Source organism: Ascaphus truei, chromosome 8, assembly GCF_040206685.1.
Source record: "Ascaphus truei isolate aAscTru1 chromosome 8, aAscTru1.hap1, whole genome shotgun sequence".
Classification (NCBI taxonomy): domain Eukaryota; kingdom Metazoa; phylum Chordata; class Amphibia; order Anura; family Ascaphidae; genus Ascaphus; species Ascaphus truei.
In genome coordinates this window covers 23,695,320-23,720,266 of record NC_134490.1, presented here as the reverse complement: position 1 = coordinate 23,720,266, position 24,947 = coordinate 23,695,320, and the positions used below count along the sequence as shown (strand labels likewise).

Genomic DNA, 24,947 nt, shown 5'->3' with positions numbered 1-24,947 from the left:
ACTGTCATTCACCCAACTGTCATTCAACTGTCATTCACCCACCCAGTCACAGTCATTCACCCACTCAGTCACTGTCATTCACACACCCAGTCACCCACCCACTCACTCACTCACCCACCCACTCACCCACCCACTCACATCAGGCACGCAGTCACATGTCTTTTGTTGAAAATATAAAAATAAACGGGTAATGTAATTGTAATGTTTTTTTCTGTATCACAATAAGAAAACAGTTAAGTAAAAGTTGCGCGCTAAAAGATATGTTTTCGTGGTAGTGCGCTATGGTTCGGGGGGGGGGGGGGGAGCTGCTCCTTTCATTTGTCCCTGGCCCCATGATTTCTGTTGGCGGCCCTGGATTCAAATACAATAAGAAAACAGGGACTGCACTAGGGAGCATTTTTGCCCCATTCCTAATAGTTCATTAATCACTATATGGAGGTTCTTATTTATCCAAAAGTTCCCCTACAAAAATAATAATAGCCTGTATAACGAAGATATCACTTGCACATATCCCATATCCCATTATATATCTTTTGTACTAAAAACATTATTTTCAGAACCATCTTTGCACATTTGTTACTACTAATGTTTGAAAGTGAGTCTTGCCAAGAGGTAATTATTAACTGCTGTATATCTGACCTGGCATAAGAAAAGAAGGGTAAATACAAGTGATGTCAAAGGGCGAGGGCATGATTACCTTCCCTGTCTTTCCTTGGGAAACCATGTTGCACAATGCAATTCGGTACTACTATAAATAACCAATTGGCACTTTCTAAACATTCAGCATTGGAAACCGCTGCCTCATCATGGTAAGATTGTGGTCTTTTTTTTAAACATGTTGCCATTTAATAATAATAATGTTTTGTTCTTGACAGTGTATATGTTCAGTATACATAGAATGTTTGCGGGCACAAGTCCCTGCCCCGTGGAGCTTACAATCTATGTTTAGGTGCCAGAGGAACAGGGAGATAAAGTGACTTGCCCAAAGTCACAAAGAATTGAAAGAGAATTTAAACCAGGTTTTCCTGCTTCAAACTCAGTGTCACCGTTTGCTGATCCCTTAAATCTGCCTTCATTGCCTTTAATGCAAATATTCTGTTCCATGTCATTCTGTTCACATAATCACAGACATAACATGTTTCTTACATCGTGCATTGTGCTCTGATATTATTAAGTTAACAAATGCACAGGCTGTAGTGTGTGCTTTCTACAGGCAGAAGTTCTCCCCAAAATTGATTTACCTTTTAAAAGAAAAAAGAGGCTTACTAGAATGGGGGTTTGGGGTCCCCAGAGCTCATCCACAACCCCTGACATCTGGGAATCCCCCAGTCCCTGAACAGCAAAACAATCCTTTTTTTTTCTAACAGAAAAGTACAAATACTGCATACAGAATGCTGCCAGTTTGTTGGTTTAGTATCATCTCCTGTATTTCTGCTGAATATAGAAGGGAAACATTTCAGCCTCTTTTTTGAAATCGAAATCTGCAAAAATGAACCAAAACCTAATGAAAACATGACATTGGTTTCTATCGGATTTCATACATAATGCAGTATTTTTCCCCATTTGAGCAGGCAGGCTTCCCTTTTGCATAATGGTGCGACGCTAACCATTTACATAGCACTATTTTACATGTACACTTTCTGGTTATTGATGTGTAATGCCCTATATACAGTATATATGTGTATATATATATATATGTAGCCAGGTCCGCCCTGCAAGTCTCGCCCCCCCTCACCTTGCTCGCGATCGCGGGGGCCGCCGAGCCCAATGGCGGCTCCGTCGGCCGATCACGAGAGTGGGAGCGGTGAGAACCTGGCTTCAAGGGGGTTGCCGGGGACGCGCACGGCCGGTTGCCAGGGCCGCGATCGCGTTGCAAGGGCTCCCAGCGCTCCCGAAGCAGCATGAAGGGTGGCGCCATCTTGCCAGAGTTCGCGCATGTGCAGTGAGTGCTCGGGCGGCCGGACGAGTTGCGCATGCGCGAGGAAAGCACGAGGAGAGCCCGCGAAACCCTAGCCTACCAGGGAAGGCTCTAAGCAGGGACTACGAGTCCCATGAGCCTCAGGGGACCCCACGTGACACCAGGGAGCCAATAGGGCTTAGGATCTCCCTGCATAGAGGCTTACTAGATACATTTCGCGCGCTGAGAACGGCAGTTGAAGCTGGGAGCAAGAAGGGGAAGGAAGTGTGTAGGGAGCAAGTGGCTCCTGCACCAGGTAAGGTTCCCCAGGTCCCAGACAGGCCCCAACTCCCCACTAGGGTAGTGGGTAATTAATAAGGGACGGCCCCAGGTTAGGGAACCTGCCCTTAGGTTCGTGTGTGTGTGCATCTTGTCAGTGTCACGGCTGTCAGTGCTGTGAGTGCTGACAAGAGGGCATCGTGTGTGTGTGCAGCACGTTCACTGCAGGCACCAAGTAGGTTGCAGTGCTTTGCTGCAGGTGTTGGGAGTAGTAGGTAGGAGTTAAGCAGGGGGGACCCGGGTGGTACGGGAGAGGGAGTGTGGGTGCAGGGGGTCAGTGACCCACCTGCATAAGACAGGCTACCCCGTAGGCCCCTATGAGTTTCCCCTGAAGCCATTTAAGGTTGCTGTGCTGTAGGGACGGCCTATAGTAGCTGCGAGCATCACCTTAGTTCACAGAGTCAGTTAGGGACTCAGCAGATGCTGCGCATCCGTTCAGAAGGTTGGGCGCAGACCTCCACTGCCGCTGCAGAGGTTTTCCGCGTGGGATCATCCCTGATAGTGGTTCCGGTGTTCTTCTGTCATCGGATCCTTTGTGAAGCCCGTTGCAGGCCCGAGCACTGGAGTGCTCGGCAGGTAACCCTTATCAACAAGTGCACCAACGATTCTATTAGCTTCACTAGTGACTGTGCAGTCACACATATCCTCTCTCTGTAAGAGTGCCGGACATTTTGGGAGGATTATTGGACACGGGGTGGGATCACCCGGTGTAGGTGGGAGCGTCCTGCGGGACGCAGTAGTCAGTGTCTCCTCTAGAGAGGGACACCTGTGGTTCTGTTGATGTTATATGTTTCCTATGCTCACAAGTAAAGGTATTGGTTATTATACATACTATGTGCTGAGTATATGTATGTTTCCTGCGAGGAACAATTCCCGCTCTGCTGGGAACCATCGCAGGTGGAGGCGCTGCACCGAGTACAGGGTTACTCATAATATATTTGCCCCCGGTTCCCCGTGGCGGAAACTCAGCCCTCCTGTGAGCCTAACAGGTAAAGCACCACACCCGGTAACAGTAGGTTCTCCGCACTCACACTATATCTGCGATTGGGTGGGGAAATACCCGTTACATATATATATAATTATTATTTTTTTGACAGAGACTCTGTATGTAGGTCAGAGAGAGGTTCAGAGAGAGGTTCAGTATGTATCCAGGAGGTTAAACTCAAATCATACTGTATCAGCTTCTATTGTAACATACCTGAAAAAGGTATCTGGAAGCTTGCACCCTTTTTAAACATAACAATTACATGGTAGCAAACCGCTCACCATAAGACAATAATAAAATGACTAGGTGCACTAGGGATAACGAACATATACACACACTTGGTAGGTTTTATACCTATGTAGGTATATTCTATGACGTCCTCAGGCATACCCACTAGATACATTGCTGGTCCGTCTCTTCCTTGGGGATTTTAGTTTTCCTGCACTGTATATTTATTCACGTTTTTGGCGTTTTTTATTAATAAAACTTGTATTATTTTTATTTATATGACACATGGAGTGCTTTTGTTCAGCTCATTTATCACTCTCTATACATTAACAGAGCGTAATATACACTCAGCCATTACGGGGATATTAGCATCCTATTAGTTGTATCCTCTCTTGTTGCTGACTATTGCGCGCATTTCATTACGGACTCTGTGACCCTCTGGTCAGTATTCAAGTGTTTGTATATGCCCCTTTTTAAACATCAGTTATCCATTAAATGTATCACTATTACCCTAGGTTTGTTCTTACAAAACATTCCTTTCTATTTACCTTTGAATCTACTAAGCTGTTTTAAAAATAAAACATATCACAATCATTATTAATAACTCTTTTATTATACTTGAATTTCAGAAGTGCATCCTGGCCGTCTTAATTGCCTGTGGCATCTTTGTGTCTCTTTGCCACGCAGCATGTTTTACTCAGATACTAGAGAGAACTATAGTGAATGGCAAACTGATTTCAAAAGGTAAGAAACCACATCTTAGGGATTCTTAATCAATGGAAATGTTTGTGTCCAAAACAATACATGGTCATACATGTACTGTAGGTAGCATTTTATTTTTACACTGCGTTCAGAAAAAACAGGGCCCCTTTTATTTGTTGGCATATCTTACAGAAAAATCACTACATTTTCATGAAAATATAATCAGTTATAGGTCTGTTACAGATTATTACATTTAAGAATTATTTAATAATCTAATAAATATTCTTTGGAATTAGTGACATTGGTGACAGTGCATAGTTACCAGGGCCGGCTTGATGGTGCAGTCAAGCCCCGCATTCAGGCTGTCGTCAGGGGGGAAGTGGGGGGGAGCTGGGACACGTGTCCCGGGCACGGTGTCACGGTAGCTTGCGACAGGCTGTAATTTACACCAAAACTATATATAAATATATATATATACCTGGGTTTGAACTGGGACGAGGCTTAAGATATAATAAAGTGATTTATTCCTTGATAAAGGTGAACACAACAGATTATACAATAATAGCAAAATATAGACACTTACTTAAATATTAGGACAGAAGGCCATCAGGATACAGATTTGGCCACTTCTCCCATAATTCCAGTTGACATCACAGCAAAACAGGCAGGACACATGCATGCATGAAGATCATTTGCATGAAGAACAATGAAGAACATGAACAACAATGGGTAAAAGGTGGTTCTGACTTATATATTATATTAGCTTATATATAAATTAGCAACTTAGCCTTTGATGACCAGGTATGTAAATTCTAGCCTTCCTGCTCATTATCAGAGCAGGGGGGCTGCAGTTTCTCAGAACTCAACCAAAATTTCATATTTACTGCAAATCATTGCATAACTTCTGTTCCGTAATACACACAGTCAGGTGAGATATATTAATACAATCCTTGACACCTGACGCTCGCAGAGAGACCCTACATTACAGTGTAATATGAAAATTAATAGAGAGAGATATTAATATCTGGCATTTAGCAGCAGGTACATATACAGTGTTTGGACTTCCAAAGATATGCTAAATCCCACGAAAACAAATATGTAATTCTTATCATGTTCAGCCAAGGACATCTCATAATATTCTTATATTTAATAAGGTCACCCATTCAGATATCCTGTTTGGGATGGCCCCGCCCTGGCCCCATCAATAAAACCTTTTGAAGTAGGCTGGTAGCTCCTCGCATAAACAATTAGGTAATTACCTGTTGATCACTAGGTGTCACATCTCTCTGTTGATATGCAAGCTTCCTCACGGGAAGTGTATATCAAACGTGAATAGACTCATATGAGGCACCATTTGGTTCCTCATGCATTACAAAGGCAGGCTGAGGTTATTAGCATTTGGCCTGTACATTTTAAAAACCCTTCTGCTTTTCACCTTCCACTTCAATTAAGCCCTTTGAAGTCCAGGTTTCCTAAAAAGACACAATACAATGGAATTTCCTTAAACTGTAGCTTATTAACCCCTTATGATCCAGGGTGTGGGTTATGTAGTTTTGAAACACAGAGAAGCAATATTTAGGCACAAGCTTGCATTCCCCCATCTGCATCTATCATGTGGGGTTCTAAAACCTCCTCTTCTCTAAGACACCAGCTAAGAATACCTTGCTGGCAGGCAAGACAGGTTAAAATATTCCCCCCTTTCCCCTCATGCTCCAGACATCCCTGCCCTGCAGCTATTTCTCATAAGAGGCCACCCATACAAGGCAATCCACTTACACGCTGACACAGGCAGTTGCAGGCCCATGAGGCAAAGGGAATACACAGATAACGCATTAATTAGCCCACTGGGCTTACACAGTTAACCCCTGATGACCCAGTGTGTGTTATGCAGGTACTGATTAACCCAGACATTACAATGGGACAGGGGAACAGGGGAGAATACATTTACACAGGGGAATAAGCATTTTCATGTTATTTAACAAGGGTTAAGTCACAGTTCTGGGCCTCAGCCCAGTTAACCCCTTGTCTCCCTGGCGAGGTTAGAGGGGGGCCCTTGGGAGGTAACCCCGTTAATCCCGGGCCAAACCCTCACTACCGTCACACACGGTGGCTGTGGGGTACCCTGTCGGCGCCAGAAGTTGGCCCCGGCCAGAACTTAGTTGAGTGACTAACTGACTTGTCATGACATAGATACAGCTGTCACTTTCACCACCAGGGGGACATGGGGGGAGAACCGGGACAAGTGTCCCAGGCCAGGGGGCTGCAGGGGGCTCGGCTGGCGCTGTAAGTTGGACACGACCTCTGGCTGGGCCCGGCTGCTGATCCTCTTGCCTGGCTATCCCCAGCTGCGGGCCTACCTCACTGACACTAACACTGCCCCACACCGAGCTTCTGACGGCGGGTCACGCCGAGCCTCTCTGATGTCGGCACACGCCGGAAGCAAGCTGGGCTCAGCTTCTGGCCTGCGTCAGAAGCTCGGCGTGGCACAGTGTTAGTGTCAGTGAGGGAGACCTGCAGCTGGGGAGAGCCAGGGCCCGGCGTCTACGAACGGAACAGTAGCCAGGCCCGAGCAGAAGCCTGAGACCATCCTGAAGGTAGGTAAGTTTATATTTATTTTGGGGGGGGCATGTTGTTTTTTTTTTAACTGTATTTGGGGTGGCTTGTATGTATTTTTTTTAATGTATTTGGAGGGTGATGGGGATGTATTTATTTGGGGAGTGGGTGGGGGGTTGTATGTATTTGGGGGGGGGGGGTTGTATGTATTTGGGGGGTATTTTTTTGTATGTATTATTAATTACAGTTTTTGAATTCCTTAGAAAAAGAAAAAAACTTTATTTTTACATATTTGTTCATTTATTCTTTTACATTCAATAATACTGAGTACAGGCATACCCCGCATTAACGTACACAATGGGTCCAGAGCATGCATGTAAAGCGAAAATGTACTTAAAGTGAAGCACTACCTTTTTCCCACTTATCGATGCATGTACTACAATCGTCATATACAGTACGTGCATAACTGATGTAAATAACGCATTTGTAACAGGCTCTATAGTCTCCCCGCTTGCGCACAGCTTCGATACAGGTAGGGAGCCGGTATTGCTTTTCAGGACATGCTGATAAGCGCATGCGTGAGATGCCGTTTGCCTATTGGTCGATATGTCCTTACTTGCGAGTGTACTTAAAGTGAGTTTCCTTAAACCGGGGTATGCCTGTATATTACAGTCACCTATAGTGCCTTCTAACCTTGGGGGATCCTTCTTTTTTTAAATACATGTATTCTTTTTTCTTTAATAAAACTGATTATATGTAAGTCATCTATGGGGGGCCCCAGCCTTGGGCCTATTGCCTAGTATGCCTAATGGGTAATCTGGCACAGTCTATATCCAGGAACAGTGCAGCCATGCTGAGTTCACTGGGATGTTTTAAAGTTTGCCTTCCTCCCAGAGGACGTCACTCCCAGGGTGAGGTGGTCGGTAACCTCAGATATTGATTGTTTTACTTTTAATGTCCTTACTTTACCTCCCTGATTTAGTGTACTGTGTATTCAAGTTACAGTGCACCTGTTAATTATCAGTTTCTTTTATTCTATCTTTATGTGTTTTCTCTTGTTCCTATTTGCTGGTGCAAAAACCAACAGGATTCCAATACCCAGGACCGCAGACAGATTTCCCGGGGCCCATGACTAGAGTTATGACCGGGACAACCCTCACCCCCATGCGGCGGTCTTGCGAGCCCCCCCATTTCACACCTAGCCAGCCCTCTCTATGCCCCCCCTTTTCTCATGTATTTCTCTCCTCTCCGTCTCACTCACCCCCTCCATCAATTACCCCACTCTCACTCAATCCCTCCCTCCCCCGCTTTATATGTATTTATCTCCCCTCCGTCTCACTCTTACTCCCTCTCTTGCTCACCCCCTCTCTCCTCTCACTCTCCCCCCCTCCGTAAATTACCCCACTCTCACTCAATCCCCCCTCCTCACACTCATTCCCTCCCCTTACACACTGTAAGGAATCGGGGAACACGTCCTTTGCGATGTGTTCCCTCGTTACCTGTCACAGCACAGTCTTCCGCTCTGGCACCAGTGCGTGCGCGCACCCCTGCTCTGCTTACAGAGCGCACGCGCAGCTCTTCTAGTGTGCCACGGAGCTTAACTCCGCCCCCTCGGACGCAGCATGCTTTTCTCACGTGCGGCGTACACACGTGACGCCGTGCACCGCTCCCCGGCTGTGTGCAAGTTATCATCAAGCCCACGTCTTCTGCAGCCAATCCTTGCCTCCGCTGAGGCCGCACCTCTGCTTTGCCTCCCTTGCTACTGGTTCCTGTGTGCTATAAATAACCTGCACTTCCCTTTCTGCTTTGCTGAGCATAACTGGTTGTAGCCTTGAGCTCCTGCATTTGTTGTGCCTCGCTCCCTTGTCTTGTGTTTATTCCTACAGCTTGATTCTACGTGTACCGACTCGGCTTTACTTCTGAACCCCTCTGGATATCAACCCCGGCTTACCCTCGACTCTGTGTACCTCTCCGACCCAGACCATGGCTATACGGACTTCTACGATTCTGACCTTTCCAATCCCAGACCACGGATTAACGGACTTTGACTATTCTGACCTCTCCATCCCAAAACCTTGGCAAGTATCAGGACTAGCCCACTCTTTCCAACCCAGACCCGGCTACGTTGGCAATCCGGCTGCCAGGCACGCTTCCGCTGCTGTGGGTGCGTGGTTCTATACTTCTCCACCTCAGTACTGGGGTCCTGTCTTGGTCATGGGAAGCAAGCGTTATACACACACAATCCCCCACACAAACTACATACCAACCCCACCCCCATATGCGTGCAAGATTTGCGTGCGCCCCCCGTCCTCGTGAAGGGCCGGCTTTAAGGGGCTGGAGCGGGTGCGTGCGTGCCAGAGGCGCGATGGCCGCTGAACTGACCGACGGGAACTGGGAACCACGGCGTGGCTCCCCAAACCTTACAGTACCCCCCCTCTTCAGAAGCGACCTCCGGGCGATTCTAAGCCGGCATGCGGGGATGCTTCTGATAAAAAGCCCGAATGAGTCTGTGGGCGTGAAGCTGATGGTGGTGAACCCAAGATCGTTTCTCGGGTCCATAGCCCTTTCAGTGGATTAAGTACTGTACCATCCCTCTGGAGATCCTAGAATTAACAATGGTTTGAATCTCATACTCCTTTTGCCCATCAATGAGTGGTGGGGCAGGTGGTGAGGTGGTATCAGGGTATCAAGGGCTCTGGAAGGCTGGTTTCAGCAGTGAAACATGAAAGACTGAGGGAATCTTCATTGAGGGTGGAAGCCGAAGCCGGTAGGCCATCGGGTTGATCCTTTGTATCATGGGATAAGGGCCGAGGAACCTGGGAGCCAGCTTGGGCGTAGCCACCTTGAGGCGGATGTTTTTTGAAGACAACCATACCCTGTCTCTCGGACTGAACTCTTGCATCATTTGACGGAGTCGGTCTGCTTGTACGTTTTGCCTACTGGTTATAATTCTCAGATTCCCCTGGATTCTCTTCCATAAATCCTGAAGGAGGCGTATTCGATTATCCACGGCTGGTATCTCGGAGGAAGAAGAGGCCAATGGAAGTCAGGAAGGGTGGAATCCATAATTAACAAAGAACGGTGATTCTTGGGTGGACTCATTGCGTAGAGAGTTGTGAGCAATTTCGCCCCATGGTAGAAGGTCCGCCCAGTTGTCCTTTGAATCAGAAATAAAACAATGTAGATATTGCTCCAGCGTTTGATTTGTTCTCTTCGTCTGACCTTTTGTTTGTGAATGGTACAGTATCCTGAAGAGAAGTGTAACGAGATGCCCAGCCTTTGAGAAAAAGCACGCCAGAACCTGGAGATAAATTGTGACCCCCGGTCGGAGACTATAGTCTGAGGGACCCCATGAAGACGGAAGATTTCCTGAATAAAGATATCTGGGAGCTTGGGAGAGCTAGGAAGCCCTTTCAAAGAAATAAAATGTGACTGTTTAGAGAATCGATCGACAATGACGAGAATCGTGTTCATCCCCTTGGAAGGAGATAGGTCTATTATGAAATCCATAGACAGATGTTCCAAGGGTGGTCTGAGATCGGAAGTGGTTGTAGGAGTCCCAGAGGTCTGTTCCGCGGTATCTTGTTGTGGGCACACATAGCACATGCTTGAACGAACTCCTTGATGTCTGTCTGCATACCTGGCCACCAAAAGGTTCGCTGTGCGAGGTCGATGGTCCTACAAACGCCTGGGTGATTTAGTGGAATGATGATTTAGTGGAATGACACCACTCCAGGACCCTTTATTGGTATAGAGGTGCGGTGAAGTGACGACTCTCCGGAACTTTGAGACCTTCAGGGATATGGGATTGGTACCGGCGGATCTTGTCCATAACGTCAAAGGAGTTAGCAGAGATAATATATTTAGAATGAAGCACTGTCTCCAATAGATCTTCGGACTTCTCCTCAGCGAGGAATTGTCTTGAGAGAGCGTCCACTTTGAGATTCTTGGATCCCGGGACAAAGGATATGATGTAGTTAAAACGGGAGAAGAAGAGCGACCAGCGTGCTTGTCGGGCTCCTAGGCGACGAGCGCCTTCTATATAAAGGAGGTTCTTATGGTCAGTTATAATAGAAATGGGGTTTTCCGTACCTTCCAGGAGGTGTCTCCATTCTTCAAGAGCCAGCTTGATTGCCAGTAGTTCCCAGTTCCCTACATCAGGGCTGAGCAAACTTTTTATGCCGAGCCCCCCTTTTCATCCATAAAATTTCTCGGGCCCCCCCTGCCTGATGTAATAAAAATCACATGAAAAAAAACAAAACCTTTATTAAACGGTTTACAATGTAAATACAAATATGTCTACAGTATGTAGCCCTTTTTCTGAACCCTCCCAAAGGAACTACTGGTCACTGTATAACACCTGCGGCTCCAGGAGATCTGAGCCTCCGCTAGCTGGGAGCCTGGGGTAACACTTACACATTTCCTTAGCGCAGCGCCTCCACTTACCCAGGATCCCCGTGATGTGAGATTCCCCTGGGCAAGAAACATACAACACCTTATGATAACCAATACCTTTTACTTAAGAACATACACACATATATCAACAATAGAATAACAAGTGTCCCTCTACAGAGGAGACACTAATAACCAAGGCGTCTCACCAAACGCTTCCCCCAACACCGAGTGATCCCACCCAGTGTCCATAGTATCCCCACCCAATGTCCCGCACTCTTGCAGAGAGAGGATATGGGTGACTGCTCAGTCACTATTAAGCTAAGGGCCCGTTGGTGCACTTGTGTATGTAAAGTACCTGCCGAGCACTCCAGTGCTCGGATCAGCAACTGCTTCACAAAGGATCCGTCGCTCGGTGATTCCGTCTGATCCCAAACGGGTTCTTTGCACGAGGACCGCCAAGGGCGATCTCACCCTGGATATAGTCTCTGTGGGCCCCGACTTGAGCCCGAACCTCTTCACAGGAACCGCAGCGTCCGCTGTGTCCCTATCTATCCCTGGCACTACGTGACACGGTCCCTAACCTAGGGCCTGTCCCTGTAGCACCACAAACTGGGGAGTGAGGACCTATCTAGGACCTAAGGGGTTAATAGCTTGCTCCGCTCCCCTAACTCTTCCCAGTCCTGACTCTAGCTAATACTAACAGCACCTGCAGCAACAACACACTGCACACGGAACCTGCAGCAATAACCCACTGCACTGCACACAGTCAACCTGCAGCAACCCACTACACACACACAGTCAACCTGCAGCAACCTACTGCACACGCTGCATACACTGTGCCTACTTGTCAGCGCTCACAGCACTACCAGCCGTTACACTGACAAGACAGCACACACACACACACTAAGGGCAGAGTCCCTAACTGGGCTGTCCCTTATCAATTACCCACTAACCTGGTGGGGATTTGGGGCCTATCTGGGACTTGGGGGACCTTACCTGGTGCAGGAGCCACTTGCTCCTTACACCCTTCCTTCCCCTTCCTGCTCCCAGCTCCAACTCACAAACGTGGTCCCCGCAACATTGTAGCCTTCCTCCACAGGAGAAGCTGCAAAACCCTATTTGCTGGCTGGCTGCACGTGATGTGGGTGAAAGGGCAATCCCCAGAGGCTGCTGGGAATTGTAGTCCCTGCCTAGAGCCTTCCCTAATAGGCTAGGGCTTCGCGGGCTTTTCTGGCTCTCTTCTGCGCATGAGCGAGCTCCCTGGAGTCCTCCCGGCGCTCCTAGCCCTTGCGCATGCGCAACACACTTCGCAATGGCGGCGCCCTGCTCTGCGAGCCGCCGGGACTGCAGCAACGCGATCGCGGCCTTAACAACGGCCCGATCGCGTCCCCGGCAACCGGCCTGCTCGCGCGGATAGCGCGCTACTCCCTGCTCCGGCCCCCACCTTTGGAAGCAGCCGTCGGGTCCGTCGCTGGCTCTGGCGGCACCCGCGACCACGCTGCTCAAAGGGAGGGGGGTCTCTGGGGCTGAAATAAGACCGGGGTACATCTAAATACTTACATATTTCAACAGCTCGCGCTTGCAAAATTAGGCTACGTCCGCGCTGCCGCTGAGAGCGTTGACTTCACCAGCTCACCAAGCATGAGCACAGGGAGTCCTGCATAATTTTTTGCAAGCGTGGATAGGCTGTGTGTGTTTGTGTGTGTGTCTGTGTGTGTTTGTGTGTGTTTGTGTGTGGCTATGTGTGTGTATTGACTGCTGCTGAGCGCGCTTCAAAGTAAATTTTGTTTGTCTCCCCAAGCGCCAATATTGGGAGAGCTTAAGTGCACAAAGACAATACTTTTGGGGGGCACTCATCCTCCTCTTTGCTATCTCCCTTCCCTCTTCCCCACCCCCCTTTTTTTCTTCCTTCCCCTCCACGCTTTTTGTCTTGCTATCCCCATTGTCATCCACACTTCTACCTACAGTATTATTTATTTTTTCCGTTGTCAAAGTTGTGTTTTCACTTATTTTTTACATTATTTCTGTACATTCATAGTATGATTGATATAGTGGCAGACGACCCTTTCACTCGCAGAGGATCGCAGCGAAGCAGGTTGCCAGCGGAGGAGAGCAGGAACACAGCGCTCTTGCAGGGCAGACACCGGAAGGAGGGGCATTTGACTTCACCGTGCTCGGGCGTTCTCCTCCCCGTACCTCCGAAGACCCTACGCGTGCGCTCACACAACATAACGTGGCCGCCACCTGCACTATCCTGTTCAGCCACCCGCACACATCTTCTTGGCCGCCCGCGCACAGCTTTTTCGCCCTCCCGCGGACAGCGCCTGCTGGCCCGCACACCCAGTTTTTGTTGCACGCCGCCTGCGTCCCCCTAAATAATCTTGCGCCTCTTTGCCCCCCCAGTTTGCGCACCACTGCATTCAATCACAACACACACTCTCTCAATCACCACACACACTCAATCACCACACACACACACTCAATCACCTCACACACACACACACACACACTCAGTCACCACACACACACACACACACACACACACACACACACACACACACACACACACACACACACACACACACACACACACACACACACACACACACACACACACAATCGCCACACACAAAATCACCCAATCACCACACACACACTCAATGACATATCACCAATCACCACATACAAACACTCAATCACCACACACACACACACACACTCAATCACCACACACACACAATCAGTCACACAATTTCACCTGGGGGTGGGGGGCGACATGCTCCGATCCCCAAATCCCCATACTGCTGAAAGCTGGTGCGGGAAGCAGACAGGAAGAGAAGGAGGGCTTGTCAGTGTGCAGAGAGAAGCCCCGCCCCCTCTGCAAAACAGAGCAGAGAAGCAGCCTCAGCACGGAGCTTCTGGCCACCCGTGCACAGCTCTGCCCGCCCCCAAGCTTCCCCGCACACAGCCCGCGCCCCCCCTAAATAATCTTGTGCCCCCCAAGGGGGCACGCCCCCCAGCTTGCGCACCACTGCCCTACATCATAGTTTCTTTCAGCTGAAGGGACCGGCTTGACCTGCGGAGGCAGGAGCGGGACCTGGGAGAGCGCTGAGGGCAGCGTGGCTCCCCAAACCTTACAAATACATATATAAATCCACCCCTTCTACATGTATAAAAAAAACAGCAAGCCCCGCATACATATAAAGACCCCCCCACCAAGCCCCAAATACATATAGAGACCACCCTGCCCAAAATAAATATAAACTACGCACCTAGCCCCAAATACATATATAAACCCCCACCCCAAATACATATATGAACCCCCACCCCAAATACATATATGAACCCCCAGCCCCAAATACATATATAAACCCCCACCCCCCACCACGCAGCCCCGATTACATATATAAACCCCCCGCCCAAGCCCCAAATACATTGTAAGTGTATGTTTTGCAATAAAAGAACATAAAGAAAGAAGGACTAAGTGGGCATCTAAAGGGAGTGAGTTAACCTGCCTGACACTACACCTTTGTTACAAGGGGCTAGAGGGCCAGAACAATACTTGGGACTCTTGTAAAATAGGTATCTCTCTCTGTCTGTATCTCTCATTAATAGGGTCAAGTTTTTTTTAAAGATAACACGGCTTTATCCTGAAATAACATGATGCTAACCTGACGCCAATAAACCTAGCAACGCTGTGTTTGCATATCATTAGCTTTGTGGATACGGCATTAACTCAGGGAACATAACGTCCATTCCTGTTTTAGGTAAAGAGCAATGTTCTCTGGGTAGCCGGGTCCCCTGGCCCACACCTACCTCCAATGTGGGCGCGGGGAAGGTTACTGCGAGGTATCGGAAGCTCTGCAGTGGCGAGTGGGTCTCCGGAGCTCCACCCCGGCACCTATCACAGGGCGCCGCCATCTTGCAAATTGCCGCCCATGCGCACCATCAAGTCGTGCATGCGCAGAGTCCTAGAATAGCAGCGGCCATCCTAGGAAGGGTCCGCAGGGGAACTACATCTCCCAGGATCCCCTAGGGTGGCCCGATCATGCGGACAGCACAGCCAATAGGTCTGCTGGATTAACGGTGAGGGGAGAGTGGAGTTTGTCACGAAGAGGCTCACGCTGGTGGTTGGATCCAGGAGGCAGAATGGGAAGGTAGGGTTTGGGTGTCAGTGGCTCCCAGACTAGGCCTAGTTTACCCCTCATGCCCCAGTCAGGATCCTCTCTGTAACTCCTGTATGCCCGCAGACCTGGCCTGTCCCCAGTACTGAGGTGGGTAAGGGTATAACACGCACCCACAGCAGTGAGGGCGTGCCCGGAGTGTGGTAAGATGCGTTGCTGGGCCCGGTGAGAAAAGGGTTAACGATATACTTGCTGAGTCCGGGGTGCCAGAAGTCGGAAGGTAAATGTCCAAGAGCCGTGGGTCAGGGGCAGGAGAAAGCAGCATAGTGAGGTCCAAAGCAGAGTCCAGGGGTAGCGAGGTACACGTAGTCAAACAGAGCCAAGATCAATCCAAGGGTATCCAAACGGGCAGGGACAGGAACAAGAGCTGTAACAGAGAACAGAGCTAGGCATAGACATTGCACACAGGAGCCACAGAGAAGCTATGCAGAGTGAGGAAGGAGAGGGCAGACTGGGCTTATAAAGGAAGGAGAGCCAATGGTAGCAAGGGGTGGAACGGAGGCCTGTCTGGGTGATCGCAGAGATAGGTCCATGAAAGCAGGGAGGGAGACAGGGGTGTGATCCATGGTAATCGCCTGCAGCCGATGGGGGGCGGTGTCAGCAGCGCGGAAGGGCTGGTAAGAAGGTCGGGTGCGCGCGCCCTCTGTAAGGCTGCCGTGCACGCGCCCCGATCGTGTGCGGATGCGGCGTGCGCTGCGGAGGAACGGCTCAGCGTGGGAGCGGGACAGGTAAGAGACCGAGGGAGCGGGTAACCGGGGCAGAGAGCCGCCGTAGGGCCTGAGGTGACAGGGACCCGCTGAGAGGCGCGTGTCCCCTGATCCGTTACACTCTCACTTTCAGTTTGTGGCTGCTTTAGGGAAAGGTCCCCAGTATTCTTGGTAGTGTTAGGAATCAGCGACAGGACGCTGCGCTGTGACTCGCAGCCTGTGGTCTGGGACAGACCACCCACTATAGACTCTTAAAGGTAATACCCTCCAGCGGGAGTTCACCCCACTCAGAGGCTGACGCCTTCGCGTACGACGATGTCTCTGGATCAGCAGCAGTACCGGATACTGGAGTGCCCAGCAGGTACCACACCAAAGTGCACCAACGGTTCATGGTTAGCGCTACCATACACACTTTTGGCGTGCGCCCTGATATTGGGGAAATGACATCAGGTTATTGGTGCCAAGCACCCAATATTCTTTGGGGACACTCGATTAGTGGTATTATATTGTGTGGGGTATATATTGTGTGGGGTATATATTGTGTGGGGTATATATTGTGTGGTACAGGCTGTTGTGTTATATGCTCAGTAAAACCTGTTATTATATACTGGTGTGTGTGTGATTACTATAGTATTGGTTCCTGTGAGGGGCTCATCCCACTACGCTGGGATCCCTCGCAGGTGGAGGGGCTGCACCGAGGCGAATCTGCGACAGCCTAGGCTCCCAGTGGCGGAGGCTCAGGCCTCTGGTAGCCAAACAGGTAACAGCAGTACTGTGGTTCCTTTAGTTACGGGGAAAAGGGGCTACACCTAATTTAATCGAGTTTAGTGCATGTAAGCCCAATTTTTTTCTAGTAAATTATTGAAAAATACAGGATGGCTGCAGAGTCATACAAAGTCTTACCCGTATCTCTGGAGGATATCACAGCTTCCTATTGCCATGAGGTTGACCATAGCAGTCATATTGTTTTGCTGGATAAGTATTTCTGTCTGAAAGTTTGAAAAGTTCTCTCCCCCAGGTCAAACACAGTTAAAAAGCTCATTTGTTGACACAGTACCACTACTTTTCAAACCTGTCTTTCATGTCTCTGTACATCTTTCAGAATTGTGCTACTAGGGGACAAATTCTATATATTCTGATACGGATGAATAGGCCATTTTTAGAGGAAAATGTACATAGGATGTTTTTCTTTTAGGCTGTGAATACAATGGAGAGTTTGCTGATGTTGGTACCAGATGGAGAACCAAGAACTGCTTAGACTGTGACTGCGGATCTGGAAGTATGAGCTGCTGCAATGCGTAAGTTGTAATTTGTTAATTACTTGACCTACTAAATAGTTACAGATGCAATTGTGCTTCAGAGTAAAACTACTACTTAATCCCTCATTGGCCAACAAGGCATTGCAGAAAAGATCTGAGGGGCACTGTGGTTCTGTCACTTGACAGTCTACCTGTATCTCTCTACTATCTCTCTGTTTTATCTCACTTTCTATTTGTCTGCCCTCCTGACAGCTCTCCCTTGTCTGCTTTCCACCCTATCTGCCTTCCAATGCCATTAAGGAATGTCCAATGCAATATCCGATTTATATAAAAAGGGCTTTATTGAACATGTTCAATGTAACATTTGACATACACAGTCCTGGGACTGGTAAGCCATTGGCACAGTCCTTAAGGGTATTAGAGTGGCTGGACTGGGAAAGCCCTGGCCTGCTAAGGGGAGGCAGGGGGCATATCCCCTTTCTCAAGTTCCCAGCATGTCCGCCCCAATAGGCAAGGCTGTCACCTGGGCCTGACTACAAGATGTGCGGGAACTGACCAAGGACCATCCTGCTCTAGTTTTACCCTTTATTGTTCCTGGCTTTGCCCAAGGGAACCTACCTCTTGGACATACCACCAACTCTGACTAGCTTCTATCAAGGATAGGCTCTGTAATATATATGAGAGTTAATACTACTGCGTATGATTACCTCTGTCGGTGATACACTCCCTCACCCCCCGTGCATCCATATCCCTGGAAGAAATTGGCCATTCTCCTGTATGAGATTGAGTGGTCTCCTGACATCTATTTGATATTGATCTATTTTGTATTTTACGTGTATAGTATTGTGCATTTATTCACCATTTTTTATGTTATAGCTACCATTGAGGTTCATTTATACCTCTAAAGTGTTATTCATTCATTCACCACTAGGTGATGCTATAGTACTGCATCAGGGAGCGCCGTCCAGTCTGTTGTGTTTTTAGATACAACAGGGGCCCAAGCACCACCTCCATGTTGATATCAAAGGTGCTAGGCAGTCAATCAGCTGACTGTACAGACGGAGCGAGGGGAGAGAGCCCATACAAAGTCCACAAGATTGTGTGCAGTAGAGGCCTGTAGTTAGCTGCAGCGCTGTAGCCCAGAGTGGAAACACAGCGTGTTATAATATCAATCACAAAACTGTGCCACAGCATAATAATAGTTGAAAATGACAACAGTTCAATACACGTGTAATAAAATGCATAACACAAATATGGAATCATGTAAGCCCCATAAATGGGAACATTATGCCAGAAGCAGTTACTGCCAGTATGCAGTCCACAGTGTACTAAAATATCAGATGCCGAAACCACTAATTTGGTGTGAAAGACAAACTGTCTAAAGAAAGTCACTGTCCACTGGCCGACATCAACTGTAGCAACAAAGAGATGAAGTCGAAACCAGGGTATACAAGAGGGTTACAGTTGGCATCACTTTATAATAAACAGATAGTCCATGATAGGCCACGGTCCATTGACAGTGTGTGCCAGAAACTATGGGTCAAATGCCATCACGATAATTAAAGCTGATTGGGTGACCAGATGCTTTGGTAACACCTGAATGATACTGTGTCATTCAGGTGTCACCAAAGCATCATATATATATATATATGTATGTAGCCCCTCTTCCCGGGGCCAATCGCAGATCGGGCCCCCCCCCCCTCTGTACAGGGTCTGGCTACGTGTATATGTGTGGTGCATACCTGCTGGCAACAGGAGGGCCTGAGTCTCCCGCGATGGTATGGGGGAGGACAGGATCAGGTTACTGGGGTGAATGCCTCCATCTCATTTAATGGTGCAGCGCCTCCATCTCTGGTAAGCCCCAGGAACGCGGGGTGGAATTCTTCCAGAGTGTCCCCCACTCAGGGACGAGAGATTCCAGTGTACGCAGAGGCACCGGAGATACTTTCGGCCATCAACCTCCACAACCAGGAAGCCTCCTGGAAACTGATAAGGGGTCACATTCAGATCAGCCATCTTTTGCGCGGGGGTTGAGTAGTTCAGCTCGCTCTTAGCTCCTTCTCCTTCAATAGTCAAGCTGAAATGAATATCCTCGCTCTCACTTCCTGTCCCTCCTTCTGCTGGGGAGGACAGTTCTGATTGACCTTGGTGTGCCTCCTCCCTCTGGTGGAAACAAGAGGAGGGGCACTCTCTCGCTCTGCGTGGCGTGGCTTTGTCTGTCGGCCAGTCACTGCACAGGTGGGCGTGCTTTCGGCTTTCGCGCCGCTGCGCTCTCTCTGCTGGGGATCTGGGTTTGACGCCAAACCCCTGCACATCTCTCACCACATATTTTGCACAGCCTGTTTGCACTCAGCACGTGCGCGCTCCAGACTCGGTGGGAATCACCATTTTGGATCGGCTGCAACCCGCGTTGCAGTGAATGACGCTGCTGTCGCCATTTTAACCTCCTCCATACCCCTCAGAGCACATGTATTTCCGGCCGCCATCTTTAATGAGGCCCTCTAAGCCCACAATAGCGCTACTCTGTATCTACTGTGCAACACGTTCCTAGACACTGACTATGCTCTCTGATGCTCTCTGATGCTCTCTGATGCTCTCTGGTGCTATAACCCACGAATAAAACGTATGGCATACCCCAGGCTAGGCAGAACTCTTTCTTAGTACACCGCACTCGCTAACGGTTCTTCACAAGCACTCTGTGGTGTGTTCTCTGGGTACAGGCTAGTGTACTGGGCATCTCCCTAAGTACTGGTGTCTCCTACTTTTGGCCACTCATAGTGCAGACCCTGGGCCATGGTCCCTGGACAAGTTAACAGACAACCCCCCCACCCCCAGTTGCCGTACACTATCTGCCTCAAGGGACTAGGACAGCTATAGCCAGGCTACCCACATTTACAACACCCTCTTAGGGCACCCAGGGCATACTGTGCGAGAGGTCATACTCTCCTGACTACCCCTAGTATGCATACATGCCCTCTTTCTTCAGCACTTGCTTGGAAGGTGTACTTAATTCTTCCAGCTCTGCTTCACTGAAAACCTGTCCTGTTTAATCTCAGCAGCGGCTCCAATGTAGCCCCTCTTCCCGGGGCCAATTGCAGATTGCCCCCCCCCCCCTCTGTACTAGGGTCTGGCTACATGTATATGTGTGGTGCATACCTGCTGGCAACAGGAGGAACTGAGTCTCCCGCGATGGTATGGGGGATGACAGGATCAGGTTACTGGGGTGAATGCCTCTGTCTCATTTAATGGTGCAGCGCCTCCATCTCTGGTAAGCCCCAGGAACGCGGGGTGGAATCCTTCAAGAGAGTCCCCCACTCAGGGACGAGAGATTCCAGTCTCACACAGTCTTTAAAAGCAGCAGCAGCTCTTTATTATCACAGCAGCAGGGATAGCAGCAGGATCACAGTCAGGTACAGATTGTCTCTTTCCTCCAAACTACTCTCCCGAAAGATGGTCTCTTTGTTCCCTGCCACCACCCCAGGCCAAGGGCATCCAGGGTGGGACTAGCTCTTCCCTCACCCCTAAACAGGGTGAGAGGAATTGGTCCACCTATCCACTACATTTCTAGCAGCTCTAATCAGAGGCCGCAGAATCTCCTTCTCCAACTGTGCACTCCATGCACTTCTAACTCTCAGGCTAGACTCTTACTAACTGACTGTCTCCCTACTAGACAGGAACTGACACACTAAATAGATAGTGCCCTGCCCTTCATGACATCAGCAGGTACCGCCCCCGTGTCTATGCCTTCCACACAGGGTCAGGTGACCTACCTCCACCACTCAGGGCAGTGCTTGAGGTGGGAGAAACCCATGATAACTCCTGGCAGGCTGCCCTTACCAGGGCTTACACCAGGAGGAGGGCAGACATATAGCCCCATTTCTTACCAGGGCTACATATACACTGGCGACACACTTTATTCGAGCTCGGCTAGTCCCACGAATTCGGGTATACCCGGGTGTATTGAGGTTTGTGACTGTTTTCTGCCCGAGTACATTGAGTTATTTTCCGGCAGGTATTATAGCATTTTATTCCCGTTGGCTGCAATACTGCACAGTACATATATATATACTGCATTACAATTCATGAATTTATGCCATCTGGTAGACACGCGAAGCATTGCAGCCTATTAAATCCTAATCATTATCATTTAACAGATCAGCCGCCCATCAGCCAGGCATGAACCCAGGCTGGGAAGGCAAATGCAACGGGGCTTGTCAGAGGTGAGGAGCGGCGCATTCCAGGTATCTGCCAGGTACATACCGGGTATTTGCTCGAATAAAGTGTGTCGGTGCAGTATATATATATCATCATCCCCAAAGGATCTTCCAGGTACTGCGGCTGCAAGCCTCTCTACTCCACATTGCTCCAGTAAATTTGTGGTCGTCGTCTTGGTCTTTTAATTTCCCTTTAATTTATACACATATATAAAAACATATATATATATATATATATATATATACAGTTATGCAGTTATATAAAATATATTTCCGTATAAAATTAACTAGCGTATATCTGTCTATCATGCTCTATCTTTGTCTTATATATACATTTCTCTTCGTCTTATATATATTGAATAATAAATAGAATGCTGGATTTAAATTAATAAAATAGATTTTATCTAGCATATAATGTTTTTTTTTGGATTTTGTTACAGCCACGGTTGGCCCTTTAATTACAACAAGAAGGAGTGTAAAGTTGTTTACGATAAGGAGGCCTGTACTGTCACTGTGGTGAAGAAGAAGAATCCTTCAATTGAATGTGCACATTCCTCTGTGGGTTAAGGATAATGGTTTGTGGTTCACCTTCATCTATCATTGAAGAGAAGAACAAACAATACATTCCATGGATTGAAATCAGTTTATTAAACCCATTGTCAATTAATTTAATGAAATACACGCGGCTTAAAAGAACACATCAGATACAATACCTTTAATTTACAAGTTATTAAAAATAAAATTAACTCTAAAATGTTTCCAATATTCATCTTTACAAGTAAGCGTTATTGTAGACAAACAAACAAACAATGAAGTCATGAGCACATTGTAATGTTTTAACAATCCACTATGTTTGATTTCACCCCATTGTCCATGTTATACTGTATACTAATTTCCCTAGCCCATTCCAATCTGGGTTTCGTCCCAAACACTCCACCGTAACTACCCTGCTAAAAGTTTGCAATGAAATCCAGTGTGGAATGGAACGGGGACAACTCACTGGTGCAGTATTCCTAGATTTTGCAAAGGCTTTTGACACAGTTGATCATGCTATCCTGCTTAACAAACTCCAGAGCTCTGGAATAGGGAAGCATGCTTTAAACTGGTTTCAGTCCTACCTATCAGGAAGATCCCAACATGTGTCCATCTCAGGCTCTAACTCCAACCCCCTGGATATCACCTGTGGTGTCCCGCAAGGCTCTGTTCTGGGCCCCCTACTCTTCTCAGTGTTCATTAATGATCTTCCCACAGCTTGTAAGGAAGCCTCAATACACATGTATGCAGATGACACAATCCTATATGCACACAGCCATAGCCTCTCTGACCTTCAACACATACTTCAGTCTGACTTTTTGAGACCCGAAAACTGGATTTCCCAAAACAAACTGTTTTAAGACACTGACAAGACTGTAACAATGGTATTTGGGACCAAGACTAAATTTGTAAAGCTTCCAGTGACTGAGCTCCTGATTAGAACCAACGCTAACACCACCCTAACACCTGTCACTAGTTTTAAATACCTGGGCTTATGGTTTGACTCCCACTTAACATTCGGGATGCACATTGATACCCTGACAACCAAGACCTATGCCAAACTAGGGGTACTTTACAGGAACAAATCCTCCCTAAGTCTCATGGTCAGAAAGCGAATCGCACAGCAGATGCTAATGCCAATTATTGACTATGGAGACATAGTATATGGCTCGGCACCTCAAACCCACCTTAGCAAACTTGACACCCTCTACAATTCAATTTGTCGTTTTGTTCTCCAATGCAACTACAACACACATCACTGCGAAATGCTCAAAGAACTAGATTGGTCAACACTAGAGCCTAGGCGCAAAGTTCACCTTTCCTGTCTTGCCTTTAAATTCTTCATGGGCAAGCTACCCAGCTACCTGAACAAGCTCCTCACCCCTACCACTTGCAGCACTTATCACCTGAGATCAGACTCCAAAAGACTGTTCATGGTCCCAAGGCTCAACAAAGTATCCGGACGTTCCTCCTTCTCCTACCGTGCGCCCCAAAACTGAAACAACCTACCAGAGACCCTCACATCCAGCACCAGTTTAAGTTCTTTCAAATCTAAGGCTGTCTCACATTTTAACCTGGTCTGTAACTGTTTCATACGCTCATAATATATATTTTCTTTAACTGTGCACGCAATGTCTTGTATATAATGTATACCCTGTTCATTTATGTAACTGTACTTGTAACCATGTATTATTTATTTTACTCTGTGCCCAGGACATACTTGAAAACGAGAGGTAACTCTCAATGTATTACTTCCTGGTAAAATATTTTATAAATAAATAAATAAATAGTGGCTGAATTGCAGATAACTAGTGCTGGTGAAGAGAAAGAACCCCAATGGAGAGCACTCAAACAGATGCACAATGTACAGTAGACAGGGGAGGAAGTATGTGCAGTAGTAAGTGGAGTGAATTAATTAAAAACCATTTATTAGAGTCATAACTCAATTAAAATAAATAGGACGCTAAGTACCAAAATAGTTGAGACTCAAATGAGCCAAAAAAGTGCAGCGAAAGTAAAATATACCAGATCTCAAGTGTGAAGTGTAGGCTACTACCCTTGATGATATGTGCAGGGTAAAGACAGATGTAATAGACACCCACTGGGGTTTGTGTCTGATAGTAACTAGTCACAGGTACAGCCAACTGTTAACGGTCAAATGTCTTGCTTATAGGTAGTAGTGAGTGGTGTTATATATACCAGTTCATAGGGTAAATACAGGTAAGTATATCAGGTAAGTAACCACTGTGGTAGATTTTCACAGGGACAATCATCAATCACCAATAATAAGGTAATCCAGATAAGCAGGTCGCTGCTATGGTCCCTGGATGATGCTGCTATATGAAGGCACCATATCAGTGTTGGATCACTCACACACACTCACTAAACTAAACTCACTAGGGTGTATCTACTCTAAACAGACAGACAGATGGCTGCAACATCAGTAGGTAGAAAAAATCGTAGTACACAAGTAGTGTCTACTTACACTTAGAAACAATAAAAACAGCATGAGAGGCTGGTAGAATAAAAATGACAGGAACCGTGGTACTGCTACGTAGCTATACACGCATCTGCTAATACTTGGTGTATCGAATATCAACACGGTTTATGCCCTAATGAACTAGTAGCAAGCTAAATGCTTCTTTCTAACTGACTGTAAGGGAGCTAGTGCGGGTCAGGACGCGCTCCGATCACGAGCGTTGGTCCCGCCCCCTTGACGTAATGACGTCACTGCCGACGTACCTTTCGCTTAGGCAAAAGCTTTCTCAAGGCTGGGCGGGGCATGTGTACTGCCCCCACCTTTTATGGAGGAGCGTGAGCTCTGATAGGTTGCTCGGTTCCCTATTCACATATTCAGGTTAAGTACTTAGCGTACGTATGATAAGGGATAAGATCATGGTCTTAAGTATCAGCAGACTGCAGTCCCTAGTGTCCGTTTTAATGCTGTAAA

At 47.7% G+C, this 24,947-nt stretch overlaps 1 protein-coding gene across 1 annotated transcript; it reads left to right on the top strand.

Moving 5' to 3' along the window:
- The first annotated feature begins 701 nt into the window (after positions 1 to 701).
- LOC142501231 (beta-microseminoprotein-like) lies at positions 702 to 22,221 on the top strand. The gene is made up of 4 exons (XM_075610821.1): positions 702 to 809; positions 4,079 to 4,193; positions 17,186 to 17,288; positions 21,904 to 22,221. Exons 1-4 carry the CDS (start codon positions 807 to 809, stop codon positions 22,028 to 22,030), a joined length of 348 nt encoding a protein of 115 aa, XP_075466936.1. The 5' UTR covers positions 702 to 806; the 3' UTR covers positions 22,031 to 22,221.
- Positions 22,222 to 24,947: the final 2,726 nt, after the last annotated feature.